The following is a 21,684-nucleotide window of genomic DNA, read 5'->3' on the forward strand; positions in this document are numbered from 1 at the left end:
TATACAATGAAATATTAGCCTTAAAAAGGAAGGAAATCCACCATATGCAACAACATGAATGGACCTTGAAGACATTATGACATGTGAAATAAGCCAATCAAAGACAAAAACTAAGTGATTCCACATATCAGGTATCTAAAATAGTCAAAACACATACAAACAATGGAATGGTGGTTGTCAGGGCCTACCAGCAGGGGAAATGGGAAGCTGCTATTCAATGGGTACAATATTTCAATAATGAAAAATAAGTTCTAGAGATCTGCAATATAACATTGACCTATAGTTAATAATAATACTGTATTATAGATATATTATAGTTAATAATACTGTATTATTATAGAAGTAATCTGTATTGCACACTTAAAAATTTAAGAGGGTTAATCTCATGTAAGGTTTTCTTACCACAGTTTTTTAAAAGATGGTACCAGAGCTACCTCAGATACTTTGTTACCCAACCTCTGTTGCATCTAGGTCAACAGCATATGTCTGACCTTGGCCCAGCAGATGTATCAGCCCAGACTTAAAGTCATAAGCTAGTGACATGAACAGTGATTACGGTACCAGAGAAAAATGGCAGTTTCACAAATTTTATATTATTTTGCTAAATGCCAAAATCATACTAAGACTTTCTAAATTAAAACTGTTAAAAAATGTGAGCAATAAAAATTACAGTGTGGAGGGTTAGAATGTAGATCAGCAGTAGAGCACTTGCCTAGCACACATGAGGCTCTGGGTTCAATCCCCAAAACTAAAACAAATGAAAACCAGTTGGAATTAAATATCTTACATTTCAAATATGAAAATGTACAGTCATATTCAAACATCAAATGTGACATTTATAAATATATAAATATTAAAAATATACTTTAAGAGGTCTGGGGTTGTGGTTCATTGGTAGAGCACTTGCTTAGCGTTTGTGAGGCACTGGGTTCAATTCTCAGCACCACATAAAAAAAAAAAAATAAAGATATTATGTTCATCTACACCTAAAATATTTTTAAAAAATACTATGACAAATCATTTGTAGATATAATGAATATAAAAATATTATATAAAGTAAACCATATACTATGTGAAATGTAGAAAAATTAATTATTTAATGATAAATTTGAAATAAAATGTTATCTACCTTTCTTAAAAAGGGACTTAAAAAAATAAAATATGTCAAGAACAGGGGCATGATATTGACCAAATAATGCTATGTAAATATATGAATCTACCACAGTGCAGTTCACTTTTATCTTATTCTTTTAGTTGTAGTTGGACACAATACCTGTATTTTATTTATTTTTATGTGGTGCTGAGGATCAAATACAGCGTCTCGCATGTGCTAGGCAAGTACTCTACTGCTGAGCCACAACCCCAGGCCCTCATCTTTATTTATATCAATAAAGCACTAATTTTAAAAAACTGAACAACTAGAAGGAAGACCAATAGAGTAGAGGAAGGGGAACAGTGGGAGGGAGGTGGGGAAAGAAAGAGGAAGTACTGGAGACTGAAATGGAGCAAATTATATTCTAATATTATGTATGGCTCTAAAATATTAATAAAGAAGAGAAAATCACGAAAAAAAAAACATACCTAAACTAGAAAAAAGAAATAAAGTATGTCAGTGGTTCCATTATTGTATTACCATTATATTTTATGCAAAAATTTTTAGCTCATAATTCAGTCTTACATACTTCCTACTAGTTGACCAAATGATAAGATACATGTGATTCTGTTAGCTTCAAATGATTTTCTTTTGATTAATATCTTTAATAAACTCTTTTATTCTTTTTTTAAATTTTTTTAGTTGTATTTGGACACAATATCTTTATTTTATTTATTTATTTTTATGTGGTGTTGAGGATTGAATCCAGTGCCTCTCACGTGCTAGGCTAGTGCTCTACTGCTGAGCCCCAGCTTCAGTGCCTAATAAACTCTTTTATTCTTATTCCAACACGTTCATTGTATTTTTTTTTTTACTTAATAGTTTATTTTGACATAATTTTGGCCCCATAGAAAACTGCAAGAATGGTACACAAGATTCTCATACATTCTTTCTTTTTCTTTTTTTCTTTTTAAAGAGAGAGAGAGAGAGGAGAGAGAGAGAGAGAGAATTTTTTAATATTTATTTTTCAGTTCTCAGCGGACACAACATCTTTGTTTGTATGTGGTGCTGAGGATCGAACCAGGGCCGCACACATGCCAGGCAAGCGTGCTACTGCTTGAGCCACATCCCCAGCCCCATCTCATACATTCTTTACCACTTCACTACTGCCTGTAATTACTGCAATTTGTTTTTTCTAAAAACAAGGAAAGTCTATTAAAATCAAAATTACACCGAGTGGCTGGGATTGTGGCTCAGTGGTAGACTGCTTGCCTAGCATGTGTGAAGCACTGGGTTCAGTCTTTAGCACCGCATAAAAAATTAAATAAGTAAAATAAAATTATAAAACAATTGATGAAAAACATTTAAAAAATTAACACCGATACAATACCATCATCTAATTTTTCTTATTCAATTTTTGCCAATGTCTCAACAGCCACTAAAGAAAACCCAACATGAATTCAATTACCATGTGTCTTTAACCTAGTTTAATCTGAAATAGTTCCTTAGACTTTGTTTTATGTTTCAGATGGGTTTTAAGAGTTTAGGCCATTGCTAGGCACAGGGGTGTACATCTGTAATCCCAGCAACTTGAGAGGCTGAGGCAGGAGGATCCCAAATTCAAAGTCAGCCTCAGCAACTTAGCAAGATCCTAAACAACTTAGCAAGGCTCTAAGCAACTTAATGAGACCCTGTCTTAAAATAAATAAATAAATAAAGTAAACTAAAAAGGACAGGGATATGACTCAATGGTTAAGGACCCTTGGGTTCAATTTTTGGTACTGAAAAAAAAAAAGTTTAGGTCAGTTATATATAGAATGTTTCTGGATTTAGGTTTTCTGATATTTCCTCATGGTTCTATTCAATTTTATCTCTCTGTCAGGAATATACAAAGTTGAAATTGTGTCTTCCTTAGGCCCTCATATCAGAGAGCTCATAAAGAGACTTTTTTTTTGGTACTATGAATTGAACCCAATGGCACTTAACCATTGAGCCATATCCCCAGCCCTTTTAAAATATTTTATTCAGAAATAGGATCTTGCTAAATTGCTTAGAGCCTTACTAAATTTCTGAAGCTGGCTTTGAACTTGTAATCCTCCTGCCTCAGCCTGCCAAGCCCCTGGGATTACAGGCATATGCCACTGTGCTGGGCAAAGAGACATTATTTTGAAATGCCTTCTTGTATGTATGTATGTATGTATTTATAGGGAGGACCAGGGATGCCGCAGTCTGTCTGGGCATAAATCACGAGCTACTAAAGCAGGAACCAACTTTATTTCTGAACTCCACCAGCACATTCCACACACGCTCCCGGGAACTCTCCTGAACACCAGGCGGCTCCTCCAGGAACCACCAACCGGAAATCCCTCCTCCGGCACTTCCCCAACCAATGGTAACTCTCTGGGAATCCCCGCGAGACCTCCAAAGTAGCACGAGAACTCCAAAGTAACAGGCCGAGGCGGACAGCAGGGGTCTAATATACACAGCTTAATATAACCACTATCATCTCAATGGCTTGCTGGCGTCACCTCTCAACCACTCTGTTCTGGCAAAAATGCCATGTGTCATTCGGACTCGGCTATGGCTCTCAGCACAGGGACATGAATCTTTTTGTTGCTGCGGGTAAGTATGTATTGATAAAATATTTGTTTTTTATTTAAAGAAAATACTTTCAGATACCTTTGGTCTTTCTCTATTTTATTATATGTAATTGAATATTTTGATATTTGAACCACTTTTAGAGTGGCCATGCTAGCACCCCATTTGCTTCAAAAGTCTCTCACACTTGAATGAGGTTTGTTTTTGTAAACATTATTGTTGTTTCCTCTTCTTCTTGACAATTTTGGTTTGGAAAAGTATTTTTACATTGTTCAAAAACTGCTTTCTTATGAATGAATAACACATTGGTGTGGATATCAAGACACTGATCATTCATATTTTTGATTTTTAAAAAGATCTAAAAATATCACCCATTTAAAAGGTATCCTTTGGCTGGTATCTCTGTCTACTGAGAGCTTTGTCACATCATTCCTAGCCGTCCTCTATTAGCCACTTCCTACAAGTTATGTTATGGTTTTTATCAAGCCTCACCTTTCAGTGGCTTCCAATAGAGTTCTTAGTTCATGCTGTACCTCTCTTAAACCAGTTCTACCTTTACTCAGTGTTAGCATCATTCCAGGAGCAGCTGGTATTGTAGAAGTGGTAAGGTTCATGGTATATGAGAAACAGGAGTGATAGATTCATTTACTGGGTCTTAAGACTTCTGTTGGGAAGTGATACACATCACTTTCACATCTCCTCAGACTGGAAGTCATATTAGCACACTAAATGCCAACAGGGCAGTAAGGTATCCTACTTCTGCAGAAGGAGAAAATATTTTTTAACAATATTATAATTTACTCTAAATCCACTCTATGTATAATTTCAGAGCTACCATCTGGTTCTGCTGGTCTTCAGATTTTTGTGTTCTTTACACATCCTATTTGAGACTTCAGGATTGTGAATTTTGGGCAGGTGCTCTGCTTTGCTTAGTCTAGCTCCTGCCTTTCTCCATCCATCCATCCATCCACCTATCCATCCATAGTTAGCCTTTTTTTAAATTGGGTAGAATTGTTGAATGTAACTCATGAAGAGGGGCTAGGAAACTTATGAAAGGGATGGCAGGAATGGGAGGAAAAGAGTAGAAGATAAAAGAAGAGGGATTGTAAGGACAGCCAAGATGTATGCATAAAACAGATAAGCAAATATCTAAAATAATAGTATCACTACACATAGAATATCTTCACATTGGAAGTTTAAAATATTACAGAAAACAGGAATCCTTCCACTCCAAGAGCATTTCAATTTTTAGATCAAGAATCCTAGGGCCCTGTAGAGCCCATCCTACAGGGGTACTGCAGAAACAGTTAGCATCCAGTTTTCTCAGGAAGACAACAGCTCAGAAGCTACATCCTGTGACCACTATTATAGTTAATGGTGTTTCTACAACAAGCTGTAGTGTCTGAAATTAGCAGCAGCGGCGGCAGCAGTGGTGTCTTCCTGGGACCATCTGGCAGCACTATTTTGGGCATTGGTGCTGGTGCTATAACTTTCAACTCTGATTCTATCTTTCTCTTTTAGAACTTATGAGCTATCCAATAACTCTTCACAAATTCCTTTTTCTCCTTAATTTGGACAACGTGTTTCTGTTGCTTGCTACTTCTCTGATACAGAAAGTGATACCTGGTATTCTCTTGTCCATAATTTATTGGAACATGAATGATGTTCTGAGAATAAGAGGATAAGCAGTGTTGCATTGGGAGCTTATAGTGATGAAGGTTTTGAATTGCTGCTTTGGAGAATGGGAAACATAGTCAATGGATGTGTGGGGGGACAGAGAACGCACATCATGGGCCCTACTGAGGCTGGCAATTGCAGACTTGATGAGGAAACTGGCTAATTATGCATCCTACAGAAAATTCTAATGCTATTTATTTTTAACAAAGTGAACCAGTTTCTTACAAGGAAATTCCAGGAATTAAAAACTTGAAAGGATCAGCAGAGTGAAATCAGCATCTATAAAGTCAATGGATTTGGCAACAGTCATAAGAGTGAATGAGATAGGGCAATGGTTGATGCCTCGGGTTGCTTTTCTGGGATAGATTTGTTTTGAAAACTGCTTTTTTATTGAATTGTTCCAAATGTAACCTTTTAAATATGAAAATCTTGTTAACCCAATAGAACTTTCAAGGTGCAATGTCATCTTACCTGGAGACAAGCCTACTTCAGAGGTGATTTTATAATGTTATTGTGTAATCCAGGGAATATTTATAGATGTGTAGGTATGTTTCAATCTTTAGTGATTACTGAGAACACTGACTCTCTACTAGAAATTATTTTAGAGTTTTCCATAGTAAGTCTCAGTTAATACATCCCTGGACAGACAGGCAAGACCAGTAGTCATTCTGTATGATTCATATTTTTTTATTGTGGATGAGAGATGGCATGTTATATCTCAAAATGGGAGTACAACACCTATTAATTTCTTTAGAAGCAGTTATATCAGATAGATCAAAACTCAAATCTCTACAGGATTTTTGGAATATTATACACACACACACATACTATTAGGATTTATCACATGGATTTGAAAATGCCATAAGTAAAATAATAACCTCTCTCACATAACTTTACATGCCAAAATCCTATTATAAGTTATTTTGAGAAATGATTGATTTTAGGGCTTAGGCAGGCAAAATACAAGATGAGCCTAGAACATCTTATAATGCTAGAAAGCAAGGAAGTGCTAAAAAGAAGGAGGAAAAGAGTGGGACACATGAAAGGACATGGAAGTTAACCTTTAAGAGTTCTCAAAGGCCAAAGCTGGAAAAATTTGAACAACAAAATAAATAACATGTATTGGTTTGCAATCCAATGTATAAAATAAATATTTGTGAACCCATGGTGATACAAATAAGTGAATACATAAACCATACGTGGAGAAAGAACAAATCAGATAGTATATGTAGCTGTAGATGTAAGTTCCGTATATAGTTTATGTAGATTCCGTCTCCCTTCTGGGGATGCAACTTAATCCCATATCCCACTTCTGGGAGTGAGCTGGACTCAGGGACTCCATTGCAGAATAAATTATGAGAAGGGAAAAAAATGTAATTTTAGAGAGGCAAACACCTGGCAAACACTCCTCTAACCAAATGAACATATCACCACTGAGAAATCACATTGATCTTATATATCCTCTAAGGTGATGTAAAGAAAAGATAGCAAACTGTGGAGAAAAGATGTGCACCTAGTCTAGGTTGGGAAATGTAAAGAAGATCATATTGTCAAACCAGCAACTGGAGAGAAAACCAAGTACTTAAAGAAGGGACAATTTGAGAACTAGTAAATTAAAGTTAACTTTTTTCTTAGGTGTGATCGTGAAGATTATGCTCACTTTAAAATACCCCTTAGGTTTTAGAAATCCTGATATTTATGGATAAAATTATACATCTGGAATTTGTCTTAATGATACAGGAGGGAAGGAAAGTGAGTGGGGCTATAACTGAAGCAACGGGTAGAAGAGGATCAATGCACATAGAGTTCATTGTATAATTCCATCTATTGTTATATATGTTCATATTTTCCAAAATGACCAAATTTCGGAAGTTCTAATGAATTAATGGATTAAGAAGTGATCATCAATGTTGAGATACAGAGAGAGTATGTTATTCCTGAAAAGTATATAACATTGCATATTAAGTAATCATGTTAGAAAACCAAAAATGAGGGCTAGGGTTGTGGCTTAGCAGTAGAACGCTCACCTGGCACATGCGCAGCCCTGTGTTTGATCCTCAGCACCACATAAAAATAAAGTAATTTCTTTTTTAAAAAAGTATTGTGTTCATCTACAACTAAAAAATAAACATTTAAAAAAAGAAAAGAAAAAAGAAAACTAAAACCAAAACCAAAATGAAAGTCAAAAACCTCTGCTCAGAATCTGACCAAGATTTGAGAACTATGCTTTTTAATATTGTAGCTGCCTGCCTGTCATCTATTGCTAATTAAATGGAAATTACAATGAAATAAAGTAAAAAAAAAATTTTAGTACCTTGGTCGTATGAGTAACAGTTCAAAATGTTCAATGTTGGATGGTGTATAAAATGTTTCCATCACAGCAGAAGTTGTATTGATCCTCACTGTGTCAATTTCCAGGAAATATAAGTGCAGAGTAATTGTATCAGATGACACTACAGGGGTGCAACACTGTATGATAAACAATTGAGTTTCCAATTTTTTTTTAAGAGAGAGAGAGAGAGAGAGAGAGAGAGAGAGAGAGAGAATTTTATTATTTATTTTTTAGTTTTCGGCGGACACAACATCTTTGCTTGTATGTGGTGCTGAGGATCGAACCCGGGTCGCACACATGCCAGGCCAGCGCGCTACCATATGAGCCACATCCCCAGCCCCAAGTTTCCAAATTTAAAAAGAAAATGCTAGTAAAAAATTGAGTGAAGTCTGAGCAGTGCTAGTGAGCCCAGTGGTTTTGTGGTCAGGTCTCAGAAACCAGAAGTGTTTGCAGTGTGGCTGACCAACTGACTAAAGTGCAGATTGCAGAATTCAAAGAAGCTTTTCCGCTATTTGACAAGGATGGGAATGGGACTATAACAACAAAGGAATTGGCAACTGTAATGTGGTCTCTTGGGCAGAATCCCACAGAAGCAGAGTTACAGGACATGATTAATGAAGTAGATGCTGATGGTATTGGCATAATTGACTTCCCTGAATTTCTTTTGACAATGATGGCAAGGAAAATGAAAGATGCAGACAGTGAAGAAGAAATTAGAGAAGCACTCCGTGTATTTTATAAGGATGGCAATGGCTATATTAATGCAGCAGAGCTTCACCATGAGATGACAAACCTTGGAGAGAAGTTAACAGATGAAGAGGTTGATGAAATGATCGGGGAAGTAGATATTGATGGTGATGGTTAAATAAACTATGAAGAGTTTGTACAAATGATGACAGCAAAGTGAAGACATTGTATGCCGCAGTCTGGCTGGGCACAAAATCACGAGCCACTGAAGCAGGAACAAACTTTATTTTTGAAACTGCCGCCAATGCTCCCTAAGCTCCCGGGAAGATTGCCGATGCCCGAGGCGTTCTCCCGGAACCCAAGAGAGAGTTCCTCCTCCGGAATTCCCTCCTACCGCACTTCCCCAACCAATGGGAACTCTCCAGGAGTCCCATAGCAGGCCGAGATGAACAGCAAGAGTCCAATATCCATATGAATTCAGATCTTAACATAATCATATCATCTCAATGGCTAGCTGGCGTCACCTTTCAACCAAAAATGCCATGCATCATATTACTTGGCTATGGCTCTTAGCAATTGTACAGAATGTATTAAATTTCTTGTATTAAATCGTTTATTTGCCTTTTCTTTGTAACTTATCTGTAAAAGTTTCCCTCTACTGTCAAAAAATATGCATGTATAATAATTAGGACTTCATTTCTCCATGTTTTCTTCCCTTACTGTTGTTGTCCTGAAATCTTATTTTAGAGAATTGATCAAGTAACATGTTGCCTGTGGCTTACTTTGGATATATCTAAGCCCTTGTGCACATATAAACTTAAGATTGAGTTGGTCAAATTGGGTTATGCCTTTTTAAAATTGTTTTAATACTTATTTTTCACTTTTTTAGGTAGACACAATACCTTTATTTTATTTTTATGTGGTGATGAGGATTGAACCCAGTGCCTCACGCATGCCAGGCAAGTGCTCTACCACTTGAGCCACAACCTCAGCCTTGGGTTATACCTTTTTTAAAAAGTAGTTTTCTTTAGGAATTGTCACATGTTGTTGTTGAAGTGTGGAGTTGTAATTCTGTGTGGACTATGGACAGTCAACAATATGTACTTAAAAGTTGCACTATTGCAAAACGGGTATATGATCTAGGTATTCATACATTATTTTTTTGTACTGCTGGTTTTGTACCAGAAACATTTTCTTTTATCATTACTTCCTTTTTAAACTTTGTTTAGCTACTTAAAGAAAATCTGTTTATGGCACAATTTGCCTCAAATCCATTCCAAGTTGTATATTTTTTTCCAATAAAAATTATAATAAAAAAATTGAATGAAGAGAAAATCCATAGATTAAAAAATATAATAAAAGACATAGCCACCTATTATAATGTATAGACCTTATTTAAAATCTGATTTAAGCACATGGTTAAATTATGTGGCAGGAAGAAAAAATGTGAAAAGTAGCTGTATAGTTCTAGTATTAAATTGTTAATTTGTTTTTGGAGATTTTCCATAAGTTTAATTTTTTATTATAGCAACTGCTACTTTAAAAGCCGGTCATAACTCATATGGCTTACAAATGACTGCCTCATGCAGAGAAAGCAAAGATATCTTCTTCTGAGGAGATGCACACTTGCCCCGGACCCTATGGGTGGTTTGCACTGAGATTCTGTAACAGCTGAAGTGCCTGTGAAATGCACCAAGTCAGTCTAGGGACGATTGTCCTCAGCTGCCAGGATGTGCTTGATGGGCCTCAGTCACTGGCAACAAGTGACTAGAAAGAGTTTTAGGATTTTAGGTTGAAAAAGAACTTCAAGATCATTTCATGTAATGCTTGAATCTCCTAGGACAGCCAAGACAAGACTATCTCTGATAACCAGGAACACATTATCCCCCAAAGCACTTATATTCCCAAGTCCCATCTCAAGTTTCTATACAGCCTCTTCTTTGGTACCAGAACACTGCACTGGAACCAAACGCCACTTTGTCATGTACCATGAATAACACCTGCATGTTCACGCTCTCTGTTTCTGTTCAGATTTTTGGCTTGGAGCAACAGAACTCTACTCCGGTTACCTTCAGCAAATAAGACATTTACTGTGAAGAATGGCAGGAAGAGGTAACGAGTCCAGGGGTGGGCATCTGGATCCAGGCACCGGGAGACAAGGACAGCTTTTAAGTAGCACCATCAGGATGAGTCAAATCTGATGGTTTTCTATCTTACACCTTCCAATTGCAGGGAAGCTCCGTCTGCTAAGTCTCGATGGATGTTCACTCCTTGGCCAGACAGAGGCCAAAATCACCCAGACTGCCTCCAACAGGTTGTTCCAAGTCACAGGGTAGAGAGTGGGAAGAAGAAGCATACCAACCAGGTGTGGTGACCCACACTTGTGATCCCAGCAACTCAGGAAGCTGAAGCAGGAGGACTGCAAACTGGAGGCCAGCCTCAGCAATTTAGCAAGGTGCTGAGCAACTTAGCAAGACACTGTCTTTTTAGTAGCATATTGATGCTGGGAGGTATTGGTCAAGACCTTGGCCCTGGACCATCTCAGGACACAAGTCATCCAAGTATGAATAGGATGGCCCCTCTGTCACAGGACTGGATGCTTCATTTCTGCCTGCCTGGGACCCATGGGTGGCCGAAAGCAGGATGGAGGACTTGGCATCTCTGCCTCCCTTTAGCAGCCATCTTCTTTGCCCCGGTCACCATTTTACCATAAGAGTTGTCTGATGTCAAATCACATGGGATTTGAAGTCTTATCATTTGCTCCAGCTTCAATTAGTTTCTGTTAATGAATTGCATTAGCCCCCACCCCCATGCCCATGTCCCACCCCTTAAACCATTAATTTTGGGTGTGAGAGTTGTATTATGAGATTTTAATAAATACTAGAGTAGTTTCAGCTGAAATTATATGATGTATGGGATTTACTTTTAAGTAATTGGGATAAGGTGAAAGTGGTAGGTAGAGAAGGTGAAAGATTAGCTATTTATTAATAATTGTTAGAGTTCAATAATGGGTACCTTGGGTTCATTGTACTACTTTCTTTTATTTATGTGATAATTTCCACAATAATTATTTTAACTTTGGGAATTTATATCATCTTATGAAAAATCAGATGTTAGTATTTTAGTTTGCAAATACATTTGTTCATATTCCAAGATGGGAGACAAAGATACATAATAGAGCAATTTTTATCATGCAGCTGGGCTAAAGTATACACAGTGCCATAATTGAAGTAGACTTTGAGCCAGATGATTTGCTTTTTATATTTTGATTGGTGATCCATGAATTGGTAAACAGCTTGCTGCATAATTATACTGGCAGTAAAAGTGCTTGTTTGACTCTAACAAATTTCCAAAAGTAGTTTTGTATTCAGATCATTTGGAAATACTAATTTAACTAAAATTTTTAAAAACATTTTTTTAACTGAGAAAAAGATAGGACAGAGGGATGAGTTAAGATGAACATAATAATAATCTAACATGAAAAAATTCTCTCAAGATATGGTGTACACTTGAGGGCAGGAATTATGGTTTGACTATATATGAAACATGGAGAAAGCTACAAAGCAATATAATCAAGTGTTATCTTTGGAAAATGTTCTGTTACAAATAATATGCTCATTTTTAAAACTTCAAATATCATTGATATATAAAAGTAGTTTTCTTTAATCTCAACAGTTTACATATGTAGTGGTTAAGCAGGAATATTATTAGGTCTCCACAGTATTTTAATCATTAATGTAAGATTCTCAGAAACACTGGGCCTACATTCTTCAAAGCCAACAATGAACAAGAGCCAAGTAATAATTGCCCCCCTTTAAGATGGATTTTGATGTCTACCTACATGTAAATACAAATGTACGTATGCGCATTAAATGCCTTCGCAACTGTGCTAGTTACCTTCTAATGGTGCCTAGTCTCTGTAATAAGGAACTACAATTTATTCACATCTGTTATGGTTTGAATTCGAGGTGTCCCGCAAGAGCTCATGTGTGTGACAGTGAAAGAAGGTTTAGAGGAGAAATGATTGGATTGAGACCCTTAACCCAATCCATGAGTTAATCCCCTGATGGTATTAACTGAGTCGCAACTGAAGGCAGGTTAAATGTGACTGGAAGAGATGGGTCATTGGAGGCATGGCTTTAGGGTATATATTTTGCAACTGGTTAGTGGAATCTCTCTGCTTTCTGATCATCATGTGAGCCACTTCCATTCACCACACTTTCTGCCATGATGTTAAGACTCACCTGGAGCTCTGAGGAATGGAACCCGCTGTCTACGGATGGAGACCTCTGAAACTGTGAGCCCCCAATAAACTTTTCCTCCTCTAAATTTGCTCTGTGAGTTTTTTGGTCACAACAATGAAAAAACTGATTAAAACAATGTCTTTTTAAGTCCTAACTTTAGGGAATTTCAATTGTTTCAAACTTGATTTGTGTTAAGTATGCTTTAATAATATAAAATAAAATCATGTTCATGCTCTGTATACTTCCCCTGAGTTCTGCCTTATCATTTTATGTTATGTTAATTAGCATGTGTTTTATAGAAATAATCTTTCTTCATTTTATTTGCATGTTTTCTCTCTCTTAGTAATTTTGATACCATGGCTGTTTATGTACTGAAATGTATAAGTGATTTTTCTGTTTGTTCCTGATGATGAGAAATATTGAAATTTACTGATAAATTCTTCCTTCCTCTTTTTTTTTAAGAGAGAGGGAGGGAGGGAGAGAGAGAAAGAAGTTTAATATTTATTTTTTAGTTATTGGCGGACACAACATCTTTGTTTGTATGTGGTGCTGAGGATCGAAACCGGGCCGCACGCATGCCAGGCGAGCGCGCTACCGCTTGAGCCACATCCCCAGCCCCTTCCTTCCTCTTCTTCTACTCCCCTAGCATATGATTTGAAGTATTATCTTTTAATTTCCAGGTAATAACTCTAAGGCAATCAGTAGTCTTGATCTACTTTTCATGTCTTCTTCATTTTCCACCACTCTTAAGTTTGAAAGTTGTACTCTTGTTTGTTATTGGAGTGTATGGCCAATTACATATCTTACGCTATCCTTCTTCTCCATTGTTGAGTCTTAGTACCACTGGTGCTCACATGCTCACTACCAGTCCCTATGTTGATGTCTCTCCAGTCATTTCTGTTACTGGAAGCTTCATCTCCAGGAGATACAGAAAGGGCTATGGACACAGTACTTTACTGATTTCTTTTCATTTTTTTTTTTTTTTTTTTTTTTGGTACCAGGTATTGAACTCTGGGGCACTTAGTCACTGAGCCACATCCCCAGCCCTATTTTGTATTTTATTTAGAGACAGAGTGTCTCTTAGTTGCTTAGCGCCTCTCTTTTGGTAAGGTTGCCTTTGAACTAGAGATCCTCCTGACTCAGCCTCCTGGGATTACAGGTGTAGACCATTGTGCCTGGCACTGATTTCTTAAGTGTTTGTATTAGTCAGAGTTCTCTAGAGGAACAGAATCAACAGGAGGCATGATTATAAAAAGGGAATTTATTAGATTGACTTATACGACCAGAAGCTGGAAAGCCAACAATAGCAGTCTGTAGGCTAGAGAGCTGGAGCAGTAGATGCGCAGTCCAACAGGTTAAAGCCTCAGAACAAGAGGGATCAACGATGCTATCTCAGTCTGAGACCAAATGCTTCTGGAAACTCCCTGGAGAATCACTGTCAGAGTCTGTTTTGGAACAGTGAAGGAACAAGAGTTTGATATCCTCAGGCAATTCCAGCAGCAATCAAAATCCCATTAAAGAAGAATCGGGGGCTGGGGATGTGGCTCAAGCGGTAGCGCGCTCGCCTGGCATGCGTGCGGCCCAGGTTCGATCCTCAGCACCACATACAAACAAAGGTGTTGTGTCCACCGAAAACTAAAAAATAAATATTAAAAATTCTCTCTCTCTCTCTCTTTCTCTCTCTCTCTCTCTCTCTCTCTCTCTCTCTTAAAAAATAAACAAATAAAAGAAGAATCGGTCTTGTATCTGCTACAGAGTCAATGTTCTTCCACCTTTTATTCCATCCAAGCCACCGTCCTATTGGCCTGTGCTGCCCACACTTAGGGAATGTCTCCACTTCAGTTTGCTATTCCAAATGCAAATCATTCCTATACATACTCAGAAGCCTCAAACTTCAGCATCTCTTAATCCAATCACGTCAACAATTCAAATAAACCATTACAGTGTTCATCAGTTTGCCTAAGGTATTTATTTTTAATATTCATTTTTTAGTTATAGTTGGACACAATACCTTTATTTTATTCATTTATTTTTATGTGGTGCTGAGGGTCAAACCCAGGGTCTTGCACGTTGGAGGCAAATGCTCTACCGCTGAGCCACAACCCCAGCTGTGCCTATGGTCTTCATACTTGCGTTATCATGTCAGCATTACTGAAGACCAATGGCAAAAGTGAAGTTAGCCCACAGAATAAGGGTTGGCTGGAGCTAAAGTTTGAAGGGATCAATGAAAGGAATAGTAGAGAGAAATTTAGCAAAATTTCAGGTTCCTTGCTTTATAACCCTAGATTTTGATTCTGCTATCATTTATTTTTTAAATTTCTTTTTTTTGTGTGTGTGTGTGTAAGGCTTTTATTAAAAACTCATAACTCAAAAATAAAATATAAAATGTAAGTCTGAAGGGGTAAAAACACAAAACAAAATCAAAGTAAAGATAATAGGGCCTTAATTTTAACCTTTCTTAGAGGAATATATGAGTTGGATAAAATCAGAAGTCATGGAAGGACAATCCATTTTCTTCATGAAATAACAAAGCTTCTTATCTTTCTATGATATCACCTCAATACCTGAAATTTAGACTGTATCTCATCATAATCTTGGGTAAAACAACAATAAAAGGCCAATAAAAGGAATGAAATTTTCATGATAATGCCTGTGAATAGTCCTCTTTCCGCCATCTTTTCGTGCCGCCATAATGGTGCGCATGAACGTCCGGGCTGATGCTCTCAAGAGCATCAACAATGCCGAAAAGAGAGGCAAACGCCAGGTCCGTATTAGGCGGTGCTCCAAAGCCATTGTCCGGTTTCTAACTGGGATAATGAAGCATGGTTACATTGGCGAATTTGAAATCATTGATGATCACAGAGCTGGGAAAATTGTTGTCAACCTCACAGGCAGGTTAAACAAGTGTGGAGTGATAAGCCCCAGATTTGATGTGCAGCTCAAAGACCTGGAAAAATGGCAGAATAATCTGCTCCCATCCCGTCAGTTTGGTTTCATTGTATTGACAACCTCTGCTGGCATCATGGACCACGTAGAAGCAAGAAGAAAACACACAGGAGGAAAAATCCTGGGATTCTTTTTCTAGGGATGTAAAATATACATATTTTTAAAATTTCTTCAATGTTTATTCTTTTATGGCTTCTAAATTTTTCTTAATTTCTTTGAATAGTATATTTTAAACTTATTTTTATTTTATTTTTTGCTTATTTTGAAATATTGTATTTTATAGTTTCCCATTTTGTTGGCATGCCTTTTTGAAGCTCTTCCTTTATGGTTTGTGGGGATTTTATTCTGCTATATTTGTTTCCAATAAGATTTTTTCATGAGATTTGTCCACAATTTTTTCCCATTGTCTATTTTGAAAACAAATTGAGTTTTCCTATATTTTCGTCATGAGGACAAGGGTCCAACAAGATAGATTTTATAGCTCTTTGCTCTAGAACTCTCTCTCTCTCTACCTATTTATTTATCTATCTAGTTCTGTCACCCCTTCAGTTCTCTTAGAAGGGCTTTTAATTGTTTTTTTTTTTAAGTCTTTAGTTAGTTATACATAATATTAGGATGTTGATGTAATTATAAAAGCATGGAATATAATTTGCTCTAATTCAGTCCCCAGTACGTCCCCTTTCCTTTTCCTCTTCCCTCTCCCTGTTCCCTTCTACTCTACTGATCTTTAGGAAGGGTTTTATGAAAGTAGCAAGCCTGGCTGCATCCAGTTCTCTATTTCTGGCTTGAGATGTGATCCTTCCACCCCCATGCTCCACTATCTTCCATCTGCTATGGGATCAGAGTCTGTGCCAGGCTTTTTTGACTTTCAGCCTCCAAAACTGTGAGCTAAATCAATCTCTTCTTCATAAGTGTTGGTGTCAGGTATTTCATTATAGTAACAAAAAGCTGACTAACACAACTTGCCTGTGGCTAAGTTGAATGGAATCATTTCAGTCCTCACCTTATTTTATTGAATGCAACATTTAAAAATGTGGGCCACTTCTCATTTTCCACTTGTTTTCTTGATATCACATTAACCCTATGTCTTTGGTTCATTCTTTTTAGTTTGTTGTCTTTCCCTTAAATATTGTTGTCCTCACAAGATCCTAGGGAATCTTTCTTTCTCATTGTTAACATTCTCCACGGTTGATGTCATCAGCTCCCAAGAATGTATTTTTCACTGGTATCATGTAAGAAACATGCTTGGCATTGTGTTCAGAAATGAAGTTGTTAGCATCACAAAGATTGTCTTGTTTAAATAGGTCTATAGGGAGAAAGCCAAAGCAACATATGTTGATGAGTTCTGATTAGCAGTGGATTTCATGCCCATTAAATGGTGGAATGACAGAACAAAGTTATTATGTTTATAGGTGATGTCTAATCATCACAGTGCTGGCTATGTATTACAAATTGTATACAGTTGACAACACTTACAAGAAAGATTCTAAGAGATACAATGTCACATACCCTTGATGAAGTGCATAAATATAACAAACAGGAGAAATAAACTTTAAGGTATTTACTGTGTTTAGTTAAGATTGCAAAAGAGATAATGATGATGAACCTCTTGTAGTTAAAAGTAGACTATTATGCCATGTGAGGTGGCACACACCTGTAATCCTAGAGCCTTGAGAGGCTGAGGCAGGAGGATTGTGAGTTCAAGGCCAGCCTCAGTAACTTAGTGAGGACCTAAGCAACTCAGTGAGACCCTGTCTCTAAAAATAAACAACAGAAAAAAGGGCTGCAGATATGGTTCAGTGGTTAATCACCCCTGAGTTCAATACCCAGTACAAAAAATGAAAGTAGAATATGACAAGACAGGGTATTTTGCTTTTTTGTGTTTAATTAAGGAATTCACTCAGTGGACTCATGTTCCATTATTTCATATTTAATTTAATAAGATAGAGCGCTGTATATGTAAATTAAGCATAACTTTCTTTCCACCTAACTTATGTTGAATATTCTTTGTGCATTTATGGTATCTGATTTACAAATATTATTTTTTTCAAAGAGAAAGGAGGCCAAGTCTCACTCTTTATTTTTAGTTGTCAATAGATCTTTATTTATTTTTTTTATTTATATGCAGTGCTGAGAATTGAACTCTGCCTCACACATGCTAGGCAAGTGCTCCATTACTGAGCTGCAACCCTAGCCTCAGATTTACAAATATTATTAAATCTTCCCCTTATCTTACAACCTGTGCTGGCTATTCTCCATTTGCTTACAGATACATCCTCTCCCCTTCTCCCCTTTTATTTATGCTTTGGGATATTGCCTTCTGAGGACTTTATCACTCTAGCTCCCCGCCCCCCAAGTGGAAGGTTGGTTCAATGGAAAGTGTACTAGCAGGAGATGGAAAACAGGAGCAGAGGGTCACGTGATTACTCTTCTGCCCATCCCTGCTCAGTGCAGTGTCTCTGGCATTAGCTGTGTCCTTCCCAGCTGCAGTTCTGTTAGGTGGTGCCTAGCCCGGAGTTCCAGCAGCACTGTGTCCTTCTCTAGATTCTTTAGTCCAAAGAGCAGTCAGTCCTGGCTTTCCACTCTTACAGGTCCTAGTGCCTCCATATTCCATTTGTCTCATCAGTTCTGCCCATACTGTTGTTAGTAGTTCTTTCTCTGAAGTCTTAATTTGAACCCACTTAGAATGAAACTTTTTCTTTCTAGGAATCTGAAAATGACAGTTTTATAAAACTAGTCTTCTCCTTTGTCTTCTCAAAAGCACCTTTGTTAATAACTTTCTGCTTCTATTACAGGTTCCTATTTAGCAACATTATGATGTGGAGGTCCTAAGATTTCATCGATATTTCAACCAAGGTTGAAAGTTTATGTTGTTGTTTTTGTATTTTCAGTATGCACTAATGGCTCCACAATTTCTAACTATACCTCCAATCTATCTCTTAACTTTCAGAATTATATGTTCAACTCCATTGATTTTTCTGGTCTGGTATCCCATAGATACCAAAAATTTCAAATGCCCAATTTAAATTTATCATCCTGTATGCTTTCTGAACAAGTTTTTCAGTCTTCTGTGCAAAGTTGGGGCTCAGAACCCTTTTTAGTTGGATAATTGTAGTCCCTATTAGTCTAGGTTGGTGATACTTTTGCTGATACAATTCCCTTAAGAACTCTGGGGATTTTCTGTATAACAGATTACATTCACTAAATGTTTCAGAAGCCAAATCCAAAAGTAGTTTCAAGACAGGCTTTTATATTTTGACTCACTGTTACCTTGGGTCAGGTTTCCATGGTACCTACCAGGTCTTTACGTTTTAAAAAGCCGTTTTGTTCAGAAGAGGAAGCACTCATTCGATTCTCCAGAAAACTTTACAAATGTCTTGGATCTGATCTTTATTATAAGGCCATTTCTTAATTCTAGAATTTTTTTATTCATATTAGAACCTAGAAACAAGTCATTGTTTATTTTCCAGACAGGCAAATTCTAGCCCATCTATAATTTTCTAAGATTTGTTTGCAAATTGGCTGTTCTTTTCTGAATCTCTCTCTTTCATGAAAAACTTTATTACTTGCAGTTAGTATAAACCATCTGACACTCTGAATTTTTTTTTGCTTGAAATCTCTTTGCTCAAATTAAGAAGTTCATCAGGCAGTACTTTTAGCACTACAGAACATGAGCCACAATTTAATTTTTTCAGCTTTTTTTTTTTAGCAGTTCCTTAACATTTCCCCAGTAGTTTTCTTGCAATAGTTTTCTTGATATTTCTTCAGCCTCCCCTACCAGTGTCCTTCCCATCTGCCATGTAGTCATATGAGATAAACCACAAGTTGTATATGTATGTATGTATGTGTATCAATGTCACATATTTTAGAGTTTGGTTATGGAACCATCCAAATTGTACATACCATGTAGTACTGCAGTTGCTGTATCCTCATCTGCATACCTTGATGGAAGAGCTCCATGAGGATGGTAAGAATGTTTCTTGTGTATGGGCCATAGTAGGTATTCAATAAATATTACTTAATTAAGTGATTCTTAATTGTGAAAAACATTTTAAAGATATGCTTGCTACATTTTATCTGGTATTTATTGCTCTAGTAACTTACTGCCATTCATTTAGTTTCTTCTTAACGCTAAATATAACATGGTAACTGCTACAATACAAACTGTAGGGGCATGAGCAGTGATCCTTATTTGAACCTACATTTTTCCACCTACAAAATGAAATTCCTTTAAACAATTTTTTTTAGTGTCTGTATGACCTAGTTTTCTCATCTGTTAAATAATAGCAGTATTTATATGATTAAGGTGAGAATGCTTGGTGCAGAGCAAGAACTCAACAAATGGAGGCTAGTATTATTTCATTTTTAGATCCATGCATAATAAACTCATCCTACTTACTACTTCCAGAAAGAAAAGAGTAGCTGGAAAAAAAAATGGAAAAGAGGTTTACATTTTACTATACATATTTTTGTTGATTTCTGAATATTGTACCAGATGCATATGTTATTATTATATTGTATTAGTCAGCTTTGTGTTTTTATAATGAAATACCTGAAGCATCTCATTTATAAAGATAAAAGGTTCAATTAGCTCAATTTTGGAGGGTCAAAGTCCAAGATCAGGCAGGCCCCATTTGTTTGGTTTCTGGGTGAGGTTTGTGGATGGTGGCACATTATGGTGGGAGTGTGTGTTGGAGCAAATAGCTCCATTTCAAACAGGAACAGAGAGAAGGAGAGTGATTTGAGGCCCCACAATCCCCTTTCAGGGTCTGCCTCCAATGGCTTAAGGCCTCCCACCAGGCTCCACCTTGGAAAGATTCTACCACCTCCCAATAGTGCCACCCAGGGGACCAAGCTTTAATATATGGACCTTTAGGGTACACCCAACATCCAAACCATAGCATGACCTACTGAAAACAATGAATTAAAAAATACTTCATGTATATTTTCTTGTTTTAATCTCCATTATTAATAGTCTGAATGATGAATTTTAAAAACAGCAATAAAAACTTGGAATAATTCATCCATAATAAACTTAAAATAGATTCATTTTTAAATATGTTAGAGCCAAGTAGAATCAGCAATTAAACTAGAAGCATTTTCACAGGAAGGCAATTTTATTGAGGCATTAATATTGCTTTTAGCTGTAAAGGTTTTCATAGCCTAGGGAGAAAATAATCAATAACATCAATGTAAATCCACATAATTTAAAATAGCATAAATTAGAAGTTTCACTCAATGATAAAGGAGTGTGTAGTGTGGGAATTGTTTAATCTCTCCATATTAATACTCTCATTCAAATATACAGTGGTTGGGGCTGGGATGTGGCTCAAGGCGTAATGCGCTCGCCTGGCAGGCGTGCGGCCCGGGTTTGATCCTCAGCACCACAAACAAAAATGTTGTGTCCGCCGAAAACTAATAAATAAGTATTAAAAAATTAAAAAACAAAAAACAAAAAACCCCCAAATATACAGTGGTTTATCTCATATGCTTGGTTGATATGGAGCTGTTTATCCTAAAAGCATGTATTAAATTCTCATTTTAACTTTATATGTTCTTTCATCTATCAAATAGGTTTTATGACAACAGTTTTCAGACCACTGGAGGTACTTAAACTTCAACCACACATACTCTGGATTATGCAGAAGGGCAAAAATGGGGATTGATAAAGTTATCCCAGCCTTATGGTGGGAGGAAAATCTGTTTCCTTTAGAGAAATTTTGAACTTCTGAAACAATGGGATTGTGGGGATTTTAGTCACTCTCCTTTCTGTTCTTTGGAATTCAAGAGAGCTGTAGATTAATTCATTGTCTAGACATTTATTAATCATCCTCTGGATGCCAGGCACTGTATGTTTGATTGGCAATCAATTGATATTCATACTCTGAATATTACTCTCTTTACCTACTTATTTTGAACTTTAATTTCTTCATCTAAAAAAAAAAATGGCACTTTTATAATTCTTACCATCAATTTACCTGTCAGGAATATTAAGAAGTAGTATCTATATTTCGAGAGTAGGCAGAAAAAAAATGAGTAATTACCTAAATTTTTGTCAAAACAATATTGAAAGAAAAGAAAGTGTAATTAATTTCTCTGAATATTTC

The 21,684-nt window shown here is 36.6% G+C and overlaps 1 protein-coding gene and 1 pseudogene across 1 annotated transcript; both read left to right on the forward strand.

Moving 5' to 3' along the window:
• The first annotated feature begins 8,262 nt into the window (after positions 1-8,262).
• Positions 8,263-8,565, forward strand: LOC143411674 (calmodulin-A-like). Its single transcript, XM_076872533.1, has one exon. It carries the CDS (start codon positions 8,263-8,265, stop codon positions 8,563-8,565), a length of 303 nt encoding a protein of 100 aa, XP_076728648.1.
• A 6,731-nt stretch (positions 8,566-15,296) lies between these two features.
• On the forward strand, positions 15,297-15,737 carry LOC143411618 (small ribosomal subunit protein uS8 pseudogene; annotated as a pseudogene).
• Positions 15,738-21,684: the final 5,947 nt, after the last annotated feature.

This window comes from Callospermophilus lateralis, chromosome 12 (assembly GCF_048772815.1).
Source record: "Callospermophilus lateralis isolate mCalLat2 chromosome 12, mCalLat2.hap1, whole genome shotgun sequence".
In the NCBI taxonomy this organism is placed as follows: Eukaryota; Metazoa; Chordata; class Mammalia; order Rodentia; family Sciuridae; genus Callospermophilus; species Callospermophilus lateralis.

Coding starts and splice junctions, on each gene's coding strand:
- LOC143411674 (XM_076872533.1), top strand. CDS start 8,263: ATGTGGTCTCTTGGGCAGAATCCCACAGAAGCAGAGTTACAGGACATG.